The 16064-nt window shown below is 41.7% G+C and overlaps 1 protein-coding gene across 5 annotated transcripts in view; it reads left to right on the forward strand.

Moving 5' to 3' along the window:
* The window catches only part of CCDC141 (coiled-coil domain containing 141), a 635983-nt gene extending 622391 nt beyond the window's left edge, over positions 1–13592 (forward strand). For 2 of the 5 annotated variants that reach the window (XM_085645202.1, XM_085645203.1), the window contains exons 21-24: positions 1930–2042; positions 4008–4145; positions 5170–6074; positions 13178–13592. In XM_085645202.1, the coding sequence (XP_085501328.1) occupies positions 1930–2042; positions 4008–4145; positions 5170–6074; positions 13178–13454 (1433 nt within the window). In that variant the 3' untranslated portion in view covers positions 13455–13592. Of the gene's footprint in view, positions 1–1929; positions 2043–4007; positions 4146–5169; positions 8156–13177 lie in introns of those variants that run through there. The other 3 variants (XM_085645205.1, XM_085645206.1, XM_085645204.1) reach the window with 3 other exon arrangements.
* The last annotated feature ends 2472 nt before the right edge of the window (positions 13593–16064 follow it).

Consider the following 16064-nt stretch of genomic DNA (forward strand, 5'->3'; position numbering starts at 1 on the left):
TACAGTCCATCAGTTAAAGGCTACAGTGTTTGAAGAGTCCAGCATATACGTCATTCCTTCAGGAGAGCATTTACTGCCTAAATTTATGGATTTACAGATTGGGAATACTTTAGTTTTATAAGGTTTACCTATGTGTGTTTAAACCATATTGGCTTATTTTGCAGGTGCAGCATTCAGTGGAAATAGAGCAGATTAAGGATAACTAGCCTATCTTCCTCGTATCAGTTCTGCATTATTTCCCTCAAACTCTCCTCCCTTGTATCACCTAAAGAACTGCTTTGATATGTCTAATCTGAGTGAAGCCACTAGAACTATATAAAAGGGGCTATTGGTAAAAATATATAGCTGGTTCGGCAGCACAACCATCTTGCACTGATGGGGGGCACATCCTAAGATGGATAAGAGCAACTTGCATCACCTAGTTAATGTTCCTTGATTTTGTTAATTGCACCAACTATCTTTCATTCCTGATACTGGAACAAGTGCTGCGGTCCATCAATCAATCAATCAATCAATGGTACTTGTAAAGCTTGGCTTATCACCTGTGAAGGTATCCAGGTGCTGGGTTGTGGGTTTCTGTCAAAGAGCCAGGTCTTGAGTTTCTTCCTGAAGTCTGTCAGTGAGGGTGATGTTCGGAGATGGGGGGGAGGGCATTCCAGGACTTGGCAGTGAGGTGGGCTAAGGAGCGTTCTCCAGTGCGGCAGCGACAGATGCGTGGTGTCTGAGCAAGAGTGAGGTGGGCGCAGCGGAGGTTTCTGGATGGTTTGTGGAAGTTCAGGCAGTGGTTCATGTATGCTGGTCCTTGGTCGTGGAGGGCATTGTAGGCGTGGCTCAGTAATTTGAACTATCATCCTTTCTGGATGGGGAGACAGTGGAGATCTCGCAGGTGCTGGGTGATGTGGATCCTTTTGGGCAGCTTGAAGATAAGTCTGACGGCTGCATCCTGAATCATCTGGAGTCTTCTCATGAGTGCGCTGGTGCCTTAGACCAGGCGCCTGGTGATGAGGGCCTGCGTTACTGTTTTCCTGATGCTGATGGGGAGCCATGTGAAGATTCTGCAGAGCATGCGGAGAGTGTGGAAGCAGGCTAAGTAGACAGCATTGACCTGTTGTTTTATGGGGAGTTCGCTGTCCAGGATGATGATGAGGTTGTGGGAGTCGTCTTCCAGTGTTGGGGCTGGTCTGAGTTCCAATGGCCACCAAGTATCGTTCGAGTGAAAGGTGCGGCTGCCAAAAATTAGCAATTCGGTTTTGTCCATGTTGAGCTTCAGGCAGTTGTCCTTCATTCTGGTGGAAATGTTTCTCATGCAGTTGTGGAAGTTGAACTTTGTCGTGGTGGGTCAGCTGAGAGTGAGATGGCAAGCTGGGCATTGTCTCGGTAGGAAATGATGTTGATGTTGTGGGATCTGATGAAGTTTGCTAGCGGCTTCATGTGGTTATTGAGTTGTGCTAGGCAACTTTGGAGTTTTGCCTGGTGCAGTTTGCGTAGCTGAACCATGAATATTTACAAATGATGCTACCACATTTTAATAAGAACACTGTGATAGGAACATTAAATATTTAAAAGAGGTCATTATGTATCAAAAGGACATTTTAGGTGTATGATGCTCTTTTCAATTCTTTTCAATGTATTGTCTCTACTCTTTGGACTGGCTGCGCTTCCTGGAAGCCCCCCGGCGATAGACTTTCTTCCTCGCGACTATCTTAACCCGCTTAAGGCTGTAAAATGGTTTGGCCTTTCACTAAGGCACAGCTACAAAATGGATGATATTTCCATTTAACAATTACTCTGCTGTACTTAGGGTAAGATGCATTCCCTGCACATAAAACAGTAACTAAAACACATTTAAAGTGATGGTTGCTTGCGTTGTTAACCTTTCACCTTGACTTGCATTGACAGTACATTAATTGTGTTATTCCGTATCTCCAGGTGCTGAAGAAGGAGCAAAGTATGTTGAGAAAACCGTTTTAAAACACAAAGAAGCACTGGATTCTGTCAATGAACTTTGTAGTTACCTAAAAGAGCTCGAGGACAAACTGGAGGTAAAAGTTTACTTAAATATTATTGAAAAATTAGATTATTTCGTGCTATCGAGATTTATGACTAACGTTAAGCTTATAGTAGCACATTTGTTCAAAATAATTCATTGATTTCAACATATGACACAGAAACGTAAACTTGCTCTTGTAAACAAGTCTGTTATTACTGCCGCCCCTCTTACTGAGATGCTGGCCTCAATCTTCACCTCCACCAGAGAACACCTGACCTTTTGCTCAATACTGCTGTCATAATAAACACACCCATCTGCCTGTTTCTGTTGACGACCCTTTGCCAGCTCCCCACTATGAACTGAGTCTTCTTCCCCAAGACACCTCTAAATTTCATTGCCTTTACCTTAATGAATCCTGGATTGCCCTTGTCGACTGCTTGAAAGAAATGATTTCCATAATCACTACTTTAAAGTCTTCTATTTCATAGAGACCAGTAACCACAGTCACCACAGTCAGCTTGGCCTCTAGGGCAATCAGACAGTGCCCGATAGGCTAGTCTGACAGACATTTCTGAAAACTAGACAGCCTGGGAAGTCCAGGGAGGTGTAGCTTGTGTGGATCTTTCAGTGTTTAGCTTAAAAAAAATAATTTTCCCCACATTTCTATGTGGTAAAGTTGTGGGATCACCAGGCCAACACAAATTTCCTACCTCAGGTCTCCCGATAAAAATGGTACCTCACTTCTGTGGGTGGGCCAAGTACCCACGACAGGGAAAGGCCCAAAACATATTGTGGCAACATCAAAATTATGCATCACAAAACGACCTGGTTTTGCAAGGGAGACACATGCGTTTTTGGTCCCAGGTGAGGCGGCCATCTAGGGAATCCTACCAAACCCAGACATTTCTGAAAACTAGACACCCGGGGGAGTCCAAAGACGTGTGGCTTGCGTGAATTCCCCAACATTTTCCTTGGGGGGAATAGCCAGCAATGATGGCAGAGAGTCATATCATACGCAAAGCATAAACAAAATTTCTGTGTAAGACTAAGGGCCTGATTACAATGACAGCGGTCTTGGGACCGCCGTTGTGCGTTTGGCGGTCCAACCACTGCCTCCTCAGCAGTTCGACTGCACAATTGCGATATGTGCGGTGAGACCACCACAAGACTATCGCAACCTCCAGAATTTCAGTTATCGACGCCCCAGCGGGAGAGGCAGAGGCGGCCCATGGTGGTGGTGTAGGCATTTTTCCCGCCATGCGAATTATTACCTGCCTTTCCGCCCACCTTTTCCTGGTTGGGACACCGCCATGTGAGAGTCAGCCAAAAGGAAGGAAATGAGGTGAAAAACTGCCTCCAAGGTGAATGTGCCCTTGTGAAATGCAACTGGTACTCATGTTTATACCTCCAATACCTTTGGGTTGGGTACGTGCGCTGTTTCTCTTCTGTACCTTAATGCAAGGGAAGCAGTGTAGCATGGCTGGCAGTGGCTTGAGGCTCATTACCAGATCAGAAGCTTACCATCGCCATGACTCTGCCGCTCACACACCCATGCCTGACGGTAAAGTCATAATACAGCGAGCGGGATGCAGTTGGCAAAGTGGTGTTTTCTGGTGGTAAAACTGCCAGTCATAGTCGTCCCCAGTTAAATTTCAATTGGAACTTTGTAGTTCAGATACTTCTATGTACGTTTGTGCCAAATGTGTACATTCTGTGCTTAAAAGTATGCTATTAACGAACATTGAAGACTTGCATCAATTTTACTAAGCCCAAAGTATCACATAATGTACATTTCAAAAATGCACACTATTCAAAAGATTTGTGCATTTATACTACTTTTTTGCAAAAATAATTGCTTTTCTCTAGCATGCCTCAACTTTTAACAAGCATTTTGTAAATTCTGCATGAATCACCCACTTGGCTTCACTAAGATTTCCTCAAGGAAACAACAAATACAGTAGAAATGTATAGACTCGTATGTTTAGATACTAAGTTCCTGCTTATTTCTAATTGACAGAGAGACAGCTCTTGCACACCCCAAAGTGGTTATTTCAACCAAGAAACGTCCAATGTGGAAAATGAGAAGCACAATCACAGTTTGGATAATGCAAATGAGGAAGCAATGATGGAAGATGTTGGTGATCAAAGGCAAATGGTCAGTACTCTATCTTTAATTCAATTACATATGCATATAGATCAGCTAGTGTGCTCATTAATACAGCCTTTCCAAATTTCTGAGGAATACATCTCAATCATTCCCATGTACAGGGCAAATTATATTTTGATTTTTAAGTGAAAATGTTCCTGCTTAAGGTAGACAGCTTCAATCCATTACTTGCAACACTGGTAAGGTTCATTGAGAATCACACTCAGTGCCACACTGTCTCTTCTCCCACTCATTAACAGAATTGCAAAATCAGACAATTTTCATCTACACTCCCACAAACAGATCACACACCTATTCTCACCTGCACATTTGAAGAAAGCTGCATCCGCAATGTTCATCTTCCATCTTCACTTTGATAATCCGATCATTCATGTGGTCTTCACTTGTCACTATCAAGGTAGTTCTAAATTCATCTTCCCTACTATTGTCATCCACCAAAACATTCAACCATTTCTCACCCATTCTGAAGGAAATTAATTGGCTTCCCATAAATTAAATTAACTAACCGTTCTATCACTTATTAGGTTATTCACCTAGACCACCCCTCCATAAACTGGTAAACCAACTCAACATTTGAGGCATTCAAATAGGTCACTGAAGGAAAATCTCTTTATATCAGCAAATTACTAAATTCAAGAACTCCTAAGCATAGAACAAAACTATCTGAAGTGCTGGTAGTCCCATATTTCTGTCATTCACGAAACTGCCCAAAAAATGCCTTCTCCACTTATATCTGAGTTAACATGATTTCCATGCCACTTATCAGTAAACCCTGCATAGTTAATGTTTTAATGCGTTCAATATTATTGTTATCTATGTGTCCTTTACTTTTTAGTGTGCTGGGAAGTGTACCGTTGCATTATGATGCAGAAGAGCAATATAAATCTGTTGATGAATAAATAAAGAAATGCTTAAATAGTTATATACTTGCAGTGCACCTCATGAGATAAGAATGTCTACCTGGCTAGGCTGGATGTTATCACCATTCAATGTCTTATGTTTTACTTCCAAGGATCCGAAGAACTTGCAAGGAGTGTCATATCCCATTAAAGAAGATATTGATCAATCAATTGTATCCTGCTTGAAAGAGGAGAGTGTTCTCACTGAAGGTGGGGACTTGCCAATTGAGCTATCAGCAGAAGAAACACCATCTGGTGATGAATATGAGTGCATGTCACCCGACGACATGTCTTTGCCTCCGCTTTCTGAAACTCCTGAATCCAACCTTCTGCAATCAGAAACCGAGCAAGAGGAGCAGCCATGTTGCAGCTCCCAGAGCCTGCATGTCAGCTCCTACAGCATGCAGATACAGATAAACAGTCGCAGTAAGCGAATGGTGGAGCAGTCTGAACTCTTAACACCTGTTGCTTTCGCTGACACTTCAGATAACAAAAGGGAAAAAAACTCAAGTTATTTTGAGAGTTTTTATTCCCCATCTCTTGGATTCCACCCTAAGTTTAAAATTGAATCTCCTTGTCTTCTGCACCCACCTGCTGCTTCTGAGTCCACCGCTGCTTCCCATTCTACCCCTGGGACACTAAAAGCAAACTCTGCATACAGCATGAAGAGTGAAGTGCATGAGACCCATCTGCAACATCACACTATTCAGAAAAGCATGCGAGAAACACAGAACCCGCTGCATGCCTCTAATCCCTGTACTAACAGCACTGACCGACAGCATACCTCTCCTGATGCATTCTCAGGTCTCGTGTTTCAATCAGACCTTCAGAGAAGCTCTCCGAGGCTGATGGTCACCCAGGAGGAGATCAGAAGGGCATCAGAAAAAACCAACATGACTAGCCTTTCTGGGCAGTCACCCACCTTCTCCAAGCTCCTGTCCAATGCTACTGTTAAGGAAGGCTCTCCAGTCACCCTGGAAGTAGAAGTAACAGGATTTCCAGAGCCTACACTAACATGGTGGGTAGCTTACAATGAGGGTCAACAAATAAACTGATACTAGTCTATAAGTTTGTGCACTAACCCATTTATGCAACCTTCTTTTCTGCTTTTGTTGCCATTCTACATCACTTCATGCTGAAAAAATTAATTTCAGTGTGTAGATTCTATATTTTAACATAACCCATTATAAGCTATGATTTAACACCTTTCCCATTACTTGGTTATATGTTCTAACACAACATTCCACATGGAAAACATCCGCATTAACAAAATAAGGAGTCACACTTCTTTTTTATCCCTCTGCAGCAATCTTTTTAGTGCAAGAATGTATTCTTTTTACATGGGACACGTGAGTTAACTTTGTTTAAGCACACCTTAACTATTGAGCATCGCAGGACCCACTCACGCCTCCTCTACTGAAGTTTCCACTACCTCTCGTCCATAGAACATTGTAATTAGTTAAAGAGCAACTAACCGTTTTGCGGTTTCTGTTTTACTGTATTTTTGTGTTACTGTAAAATGTGAACATCATTTACACTCATTTTGAAAAAAGAGTGTAGCTTTAAGTTGAAACTTGTGTTATGTTGTGTGTTTCTTCCAAGTCCTTTAAATCCAGACAGAGGACAATAGATTTGTAGGGGCTCATGTACACTCTACTCCTTGTGTAAACTCCAAATTTTCATTTTCTCATAGAGCAGCACACTTCATGTTTATTTCCATTTATACATAGCATAACAGTTTAAATGGATTCTTCTGCACATATCGAGAGACATCTGTAAGAGCAAAATTTTTTAATGTTGCACGATTTTAAGATTCAGATGGACTGTTTTCTATCCTACGGCACCGGGCATTACGCAGTGTAACATTAGACAATACTGTAACATTTGTTAGAACCTTGAATGAAATGTTGGGAGCTGGCCAGCCAATTAGAATGCAGCCTTTGGGGGCTGTAGGTACTATTAAAGGCCCGCAAATGCAGCATTCTGTGCTGCCATGCCCCTATCCTTTGGTTGGCTGTGGGTCACGCCCCTTTCCTACAACTAATGGCAAGTACGGGTGAATGCAGAGGGCACTGAGGGAGAAGAAGTTGTTTCACACCTGAAAGATAGGGTGAAGAATACTTCTCTATTATCCAACGGTACGCCTTTAGTCTGTTCTGAAGAAGCTAGTTGCGACATGAGTGTCCCGGCTCCTTCCTATGCTTTTGCTGGGAAGAAAGCCCAATCCACCAAAGAAAAGTTAAAATAAAACTATTTGTTTCAATCACTCAATCAATCAATCAGTACTTCTTAAGAACGACTATTCACTCCTGATGATCTCAAGGCGCGGGGGTGCTGCAGGTCTGAGATCCTTCCTGAATTGAGTCAGCGAGGGGGATAGCCTGAGGTGGAGAGGCAGGGTGTTCCAGTTTTTGGTGGTGAGGTAGGAGAAGGATATTCCTCTGATCCTAGTCTTGCGGATCCGAGGTACGATGGCCAGGGCCAGTTGGGCGGAGGGGAGGTGTCTGGTGGGTACATGGAATGAGAGGCAGTGGTTCAGATATGCTGGTCTGGCTTTGTGCAGGGCTTTCTACTTTTCTTTAGCTGACTGGGTAAAGGAAGGAGGGAGCTTATTGCCTTTCATGCTCCTCACCTTTGGTACCTTGTTGTTGTCCGCAGGGGGAGGTACCAACTCTTAAATATTGCACAACAAACAAAGGCATAATATGTCACATAGATCAGCATACGAGGGCATAACATACCAAAGCATAAAATTACTTTGAGGTTTTTTTGTAATGTGTTTATAAAGCCCCTCGTACTTAATAGCACCAACAAACATTTACTACACAGTACCTCCACAACATTTAAAATCAAAGGTTCATAAACCTTGCTCCTGCACTTTCCTTCTAAAATGTCCAATGTGTGGTCATCCACAGTGAAGAGTTGGACAGTCCGTCCATTTTGCCTGAGTTGCTTTGAACTGAACCTGTCCACCACTTTGTGACCGTTGAAGAATACACTGGCCTTTCTGCTATGTTTTTGGCAGCTCAATATCATCAGTGCAATGGAAACAACTTTGTTTTTCAGATGGTCAACGTATTTATGTAAAATAAAGATTTTAAAATCACATGGCAGTTCCTTATAACGCAGATGATATGGGAAGATTGGGGCCTGAACATTTTGTAGATTCCTCTCTGTAAGCAAAACAAACTGGTAAGAAATAGTCTTAATACGAATTACCTGAGCAATGGTGGTGTTTTGTTGGTGTTAAAGTTAGTATACATCTAATTAACTAGGTTAAGTGGTTTAGAACACACTTCGTTTTCAGATTCGCGATTTACGTTTACTATATGTAGCAACCACTGCCAGTATACAATGAGCACATCAACAAAATATCAAACTTAGTTTTTACAACATGTTTTGTGTGCAATGCAGATTTCAACTGTTGGTTTCAATGTGTTCCAGGATCTCTTTCAAACTTGTAGTACTCTTACAAAAAACCTACTAAGCCTGTAGTTTTTGGATTACCTGCACCCTGCCATTGGGAATAGGTCAAGTGATGTAGCAGCTGGAAATGTTTGAGGCCATACATGCATCAACCCACTTCTCTTAGAGTCTCACCTATCTCTGAGGGGTAAATAATGATTTGAATCTTTATAGAATGTGTCTAGCGCATTTTAGATAGCTCCTTGACAAAGCTCAGTATAGATGGCAATGTAGTTTCACTGCAAACAGACAATGCCCAATCCATCATGCTTTTTAGGTCTCGCCTAGGCAGCGCTTGCGCTGTCTCTTCGAGACATGCTGTATTCAGGATAAGGGCATGAAGTCCTGCCAACTTTCCGCCCATCTTTTTAATTGCCTCCTGTCCTATGTAAATGGTGTTTTTTAAATGGTCAATAGGCTTAGTAGTCCCTCCTTACTACCACCTTTTCTCTTTTTGTACCCTCCCATATGGACACTCCCTATTACATGTGATGTGACTCGGTAGTCTTCAATTACAGCCTCCGAGCTATATTTTCTTAAATAGCTTTGTCCTGTCTACTGTTGCAGACAAGACTTGCTCTCCCTCAATGCTTATGTTTTCATTTATCCAGCACAGCATGCATAATGGTGGCTACACTTTTATTTTCTTATTGGCTGGCCGAACGCGACCTAATGACCTTCTTTTTTTTAAAACATAGTGAGGTTTGCCTATTTGTTTGCCTGCCTAATTTAGATTGACAGACATATATAGCGGTTTTTCAATGCCTGTCACCACCACTAAAAACCTGGTAGTTAGGGGCACTGAAAAGTGCTCTATGACCACCTTGGCTATGGAAGGAAACTTTAGCACAACTAGGGTAGGGGAAAGTCCAAAGGAAACAAGTTTAAAGACCGGCGAGGAGCATTTTCCCTAAGTGGTTAACCCAAGCCTTTTTGCACTTTGTAGCTCCTTCTCTTAACACACGGACTCTTTGTGATAGCGGGGGTTATTTATTGACTCACTCCCCTACGTTGCCCTTTATGGCCGCTGTCATTGTTTCGGCTTGTTTTAAGTCAATGGGTGCTTACACGTTTATGGTCACCGTTTCTTTCAGTTGACGCATTAGCGGCTGCCCTACAGTTTTAACTCAAATTGTAGGGTTATGCGTGCCCTATCACGGCTTACTTGTCATCTATTTGCCCTTCGCTTCCGTGATTCGTATGTGCGAACTGAAGGACAATGAGGTATTTGGCAATTCAGCATTTTGATCAACAGTTAGCCTGTTATATTGTGGCTTTTTAACCAGTGATACCATATACATAGGTCTGTGGATTTCCACAGTTTTTCTACATATACCGCCAAGAATGGCTAGTTGCTAGACACACACATTAAAATAGAGATAAGTGCCCACACTCAGAAATGGAAAGTGTGATACAAGATCTTGTCTCTTCCAGAGCGGGGCCCCCTTCCCTGAGCTGTCGCCAGGTGGAGGTGAGGCTACTTATCCAAACAATATGGGTAAGTGTATATACATATATTCTCTGTAAATTATGTATGAGGATTTGCTACTTAAGGTTAAAGACTTAAACCTGTAGCAATAAATGCACCATAACAGAATTGAAGGACTGTTGTCTGACTTGTTGCACCTTGTTTTTTGTCTCACCCTTACAGATAATCCCAGTAATACCCTTCATCAACATATAGGATTACTGGTGTTGTATTATCTCTCTTTTTTTACCCTCTCACCTTTTCTCACTAGCAGCAGCAATCGTTGATTTATTGTTGGTCCTGAAGAAAGCCCAGATACATCTCATTGATCATTAGAGGGCTGAAACATGTCAACCTTGTATTTTGTTGAGTAGTTTTAAATCAATACTACTCTTTGGACTGCTTTTTTAACCCTACCAGTTGGAGCAAGTCAATAAAGAGTCGCTCTTTGCATCCTCTAGGTAGTTTTAAAATCACTACTGCATATACACCTTATCACGCCCTATTGCACTGCACCCTCACCACGCCTATCTTTCACATATGGGATTTTAGCATCCTATTCTGTTACCATCTTGTGAAAACATCCCAGAGCTCCTACCTCACAGTGAGGGAGTTGTAGCCCTCAGTAGGACTAGTTTTGCTACTGCTACTAGGAGGAGGAACCCATATGATGAAGCATGCCACCTATGGTGGGTGATGGTTTCCGTCTTAAAAGGGATGATCCCCCTATTTTTATGGAAGACAGTGTGATGCCTCAGTCCTTCTAATATTCCATGCACGCTAGTTGTTGCATATTTGTGTGCTACTAAAGACCCGAGGTTGTTTTGTGTTAGTATGGAAGGAAACTCCCATGACGAGGGGGGCATAGTTTTTTGTTGTTTTTTTTTAAAGGAAATCCCATTTTTGGATTTTCTTTTTGAAAATAAAACAAAATGTAACTTTGTTGTACGGCTCTGTCATGTCATGTTTGATGAAGCCATCCGGTAAAGTTTCAGCTGCAGTTCCTGTCATTTCTTGAAATGTTTGCGGTGCAAGAGGACATTTAATTATTGCTGGGTGGAAAAGTCAGTGAGGTGAGCTAAGTGAAGTGATTCATAAACAACGTAACCCAAAGAATAAAACATAATTGCTCATACACTCACTCATTAGCAAGTGAGATGAAGTAAGATATGTCTGAATGTAGGTATGAGGATGTGTGTGCGTGCATGACAAAAGGGGGGCAGTTGTTAGTGATACACAGTATGTGACTGCCACTACCAGGCACAAGGGAATTACACATTAATCACAGCATATAATGCAGAAAAGGCATGGACATTTTGGGACATTTTGTGGACTGGTAATGAGAGGTCAAAGTTGGATTCTACAAAGTGGTTTTATAAGCAGGTATGGGCATTTTGGGTTTTTGGGTACTAGATATGTGGTGATATTGGAACTGTATGGAAAGTAATAATGGAGGCAAGTTGAACCATTATAGATCCAAAACTGTGAGTATACTGTGGCATTTTGTGGGCAAGTTATATGGACATATTAAGACACTATAGAATGTTAGCAGATGCGAGCGCTGTGAAATCTACTTGAGCTTACCAAGGCATTATGAGAAGTTATGACGTTGACTATTTGGGACATTATAGAAATTGGTAATTTAGGCTTGCAAGGAAATTATGAAAACTGACAATATGGGTGTGATGGAGCAATTTGGTAACAGGTAATGCAGGCTTATAAATACACTGGGACCTGGTTTGGGGGTCAATCCACAAAATAGGCATTACGGGCAGATTGTCGTTCTTACTGCACCAGAATCTGCATGTCACAGTATTCTCCAGGCATTTTTCTCAATGTAAATATTGGCATGTTTGACCTGCCAAAATATATCCAGGGGCTGCTGATTTTATGGCACCTGTTATTTACCCAGTGTTAAAAATTATGCACATAATTCTGATATGTGCCCTAACAGGAGCTGCAGCATCTCTTGAATCATATGAGCCAGTCGTAATGAGGGCATATGAGATTATGAAGTAGACATGCAATGCATATGCATAGAACATTTCTCAGGTGAAGGCTGTGGGCTTTGCCAGCGTTTATTTTCTTTTGTGTCTTTCTTAACTAATGACAATCTGTTTATTAGCAACTTCTGCCAGGCACACGTCCTAGAATCATCAGTTACCTATGCAATGCCTTGCTCTGGGGAGCTTTGGATGTACAAGCTAGCAAAGGCTTTTAGCTTACAATGTCGCCTGCACAGACATTGGTACAGAACATGTTTGATGTATGATTTATAAGAACACTTCCAAGAAGTGTTTCGATCTTTAAGCAAATTTAACTTCCACTTAGCATAGAGTTTACAAAAGCCCCTACTTAGTAAAGGTTTGTGCAGATGGTCAACTGATGCAACAGGAAGCAAAATGAAATTAAAATGTACTGTCCATTTTAAAGGCCCAAGGGCTCCAAATGCCCTCACAGGGTTATTCTTTCTTCCCTGGTAACAGGTACCCCTCTATAAGTGTTCACAGGGTGAGTAGGCCACATCTAATCAAATACCTGCAAGGACACACCAGACTCCACATACACCCTACTGTTTATAACTCTACCTACAACCTGACCACCCACTGTTCTTGGGGGTGGGGGTGTTTGGTGATTGTTGAACCTCTATTTTGTTGCTACCCTCTTCTGGTATGATATCCATGATATTGCAACACACATGGTGTGCATCTTATACAATGTTGTGAGCATAAATGTACCAATTTATTATGCAATGCCGGTCTGATATGTGTATGTTATACCACATGCCAAATGATAATGCAATAAAATATGTTTTTATAAAAAATAAAAGTCCCATGGGCTCAGTGCTAAATTGCTTTACGTCGCATGAATTTGCAGTAACTAAGGGCCTTAGTGTAGCATTACACCAGCGTGTCTAGGGCAAGCACGTCACTTCAAATCACTTGCCAGTTGCTACCTCAGTGGAAGAGCCATTTTGAAAGCATATTTTATGCCCTGAAAGTTTGAACAATAATGAGGATATTACCCTATTTGAGGTATAAACATGTTGCTTCACACAAATACACACACACACAAATGAACACATTATCAGCTATAACATGTTTTTCAGAAACTGCCTGTAACCCAAAATAATCTGTACCAATGTATTATGATGCAAACCTGACTTTAACCTTGACTCTTTGCTTCAGGTACAAGAAGGGCCACAAACTACCTACAGATGAAAATGTAAAGGTCTTAAAAAAAGAGACCAAGCACTCGATCTTCATTGAGAAGGCGCGTGTGGAAGACGGTGGCTTCTATATCGCTCGTGCCACCAATGTGAATGGTTCTGTCACTTCCGGTGCAGTCCTCAGGGTCACAGTTAACAGGCCACCCATCAAGAAAGTGGACTGGATAAGCCTCCTTATCATGGTCATCAGTGTATTACTGATACATCTGCTCGTCAGACAGTGGTGGTGGGACTGACAGCAGTGGACCTAGCAACCCTCCAGGAGCAACATGAAGGCATTTCCTCTTCTATGCATTGTATTTAGTAGCCTGATTACCTTTCATTGTTGCCGTTCTGCGTTCACATGTCTATCACCTTTGCATCTAACGCTTCACTCTCTGTGCCTTCAATACTTCAGTGTGCAGGTGGGCTTTTAAAGTGCTGTTGGTGCAAGGAATTGCAAAGGGCCAAAACTAACAATTCCAGTCTAAGTGCCTGTGTCCTTCGCTACATCATCTAAATAGCTTGTTTCCACAAGGTGTTTTCCATCACACTTCATTTATCAAATATTTTTTTTTTCTGCACTGACAACAATTGGCCCTCACTTGCAAAGTAGATTCTTGCCATTCATCTACAGTTCAACGATGGTTGTGTCTCACAACATCATGGACGAAGTATAGACTGGCGGATATATTTTGACCATATAAACCATGAAGATTGCATCAAGGTAAGTGTGGCCATACTCCTCCACCATGATGATATTTGGGAACTGATGCTCTGGTCATGATATATCTGTATGTTGGTATTTTGATTACCATAAGGTGGTACAACACCTGACGAGGATAACATTGTGATCTTCTTCAAAGCAAGTTCATGGTTTTTGATATCTGGAATAGCCTACTTAAAACCATAGTTAAATTCCTCTGGCAGTGAATTGCTCTGTTTTTTAGCCCTCCAAACTGCTAAATTCCCAGTTTGTTTTTACACGGCTGTGAATGCTAAGGGTTTTCCTGTTTCTAAAAGCTGCCAATTTCTGCAGATAACGGTGTGGGGCACTGGTGGTTTCTCAAGACCACACAAGTTCACAACAGAGCAACCCAAGATTAGGACCCGGGATTCATAGCTCCTCAGTTAAGAATGTAGCCCATCAACCATATTAGCCTTTACAACGCAAGCCTTTACCCAGCAGGCATTACAACGTGTTTACCTTTACATCACATTGTAATACTGAGCAGGGCTTTACAACGCATGTCTTTACACCAAACACCAAAATGCTCACCAGAATGTTGTTGTAAAGTCTGATATTCTTCCATGTATATACATTATTTGGTTGTTTTTGAGGAGTGACCCCCCCCCCATCCCTCCTGTTTATTTCTTTTTTGTCAGTTAATCCCGTAAACCCCCATTTTTTTAATCAACTTACCTCCCTTTACCTCTAGCCTCCCCTGTACCTTAGGAGCCCCTTTTTTCCTTTTACCTCCACCCACCCCTGAACCCTAAAAAAACTGTTTCCCCTTTACGTCTACCAATTAGAGCCCTAAAACCCTTAATCCCCTTTACCTCTACCCTCTCTGAACCCTAAAAAAACCAATACATCTGTAACTCCCCTGAACCTACACCTTAAAAACCATTACCTCCCTTTACCTCTGCTCGCCCCTGAAACCTAATAAATTACCTTTCCTTACCTTTACACTCCGTTACCCTTAATCATCCCTTAATACTTACCCATCTCTTAACTCTTAAATTCTTTTTTCTTTTTAATTACATAAAATTATAGTCCTTTAAAAAAACACTTACCTCTGTTGTAAAGTACCACATGGTGAAGTATTAAAAAGGGGCCTGCGTGGTACTTACCTGCAGACTTACATCCTGCGGGGTAAAGTCTGTATACACCCACATGGATTCCACATAAAGGAAAACTTTCTTCTTTTTTTTTCACTTTAGGTTGCCTTTGATATTGTCCTTTCATGGCTATAGTGAAATTATGAACAGAATAATGATGCTGACAAAAAATATTTTATAATTGTTTAAAGGTAATGGTGTTGTAAAATGTATTTGTATTATTAATACAGAAGTAAGTGGGGGATTCCAAATCGGTTTCCCATGCTCTGTTTACCAATGAAGACATGTTTTTCCCCTCAATTGCTATTGCTGCAGAGGAGGGGTCTTGTTGAAGGCTCTTTAACTCACCTGATTCCCCCACCGCATCAGTGCCATGGTGCTTCCGTTTCTATGCTCTCATTGTTTGTGTTTCAACTTGGTCCAGAGTTATCCAACAAGGGCCCAGGAAGTCCGATTCTATATCAGAGTTTACATGGTAACAGCTGATTATGTAAATAAATTGTATTTAGACTAATTCTATGTAGATATATCCAAGGATATTCTGACAATCTGGCATGTATACAACTCTCCTGGAATTACATCGGACACCTCCAGTTGAGTAATTTGTTTGAAATAAATAAGACCTTATGGATGCTTGATTTATAGGGCATGAGTTATATGTTCTTGTTTATTTGACATAAATTGTGTGAGCTGCAAAACTAAGGGGCATATCAGCAACACCCGGCGATAATTATCGCTCAGCGCTCTTAGCATGAGGATAATTATCGCCGGGTAACGTGGATTTTTATCGCTGAGATAGCGTGCTATTAGCAACGCTTATCTCCTCAGCGATAAAAATCCTCACGCTAACTGCCTAACGTGAGATTATCACTGGAAACCCAGCGATAATCTCACGTAGTGTGGCGTTAGCTTGCTGATAGGGACTCACAAACTTGGCCATGATATCCACCTTCCATAGGATATCATGGCTAAGTCAGTCCTGAAGCAGGCGTAAGGGAAGTAGCGATAACAGGGGTTTTTGGTAC

Source organism: Triturus cristatus, chromosome 3_1 (assembly GCF_964204655.1).
Source record: "Triturus cristatus chromosome 3_1, aTriCri1.1, whole genome shotgun sequence".
Classification (NCBI taxonomy): domain Eukaryota; kingdom Metazoa; phylum Chordata; class Amphibia; order Caudata; family Salamandridae; genus Triturus; species Triturus cristatus.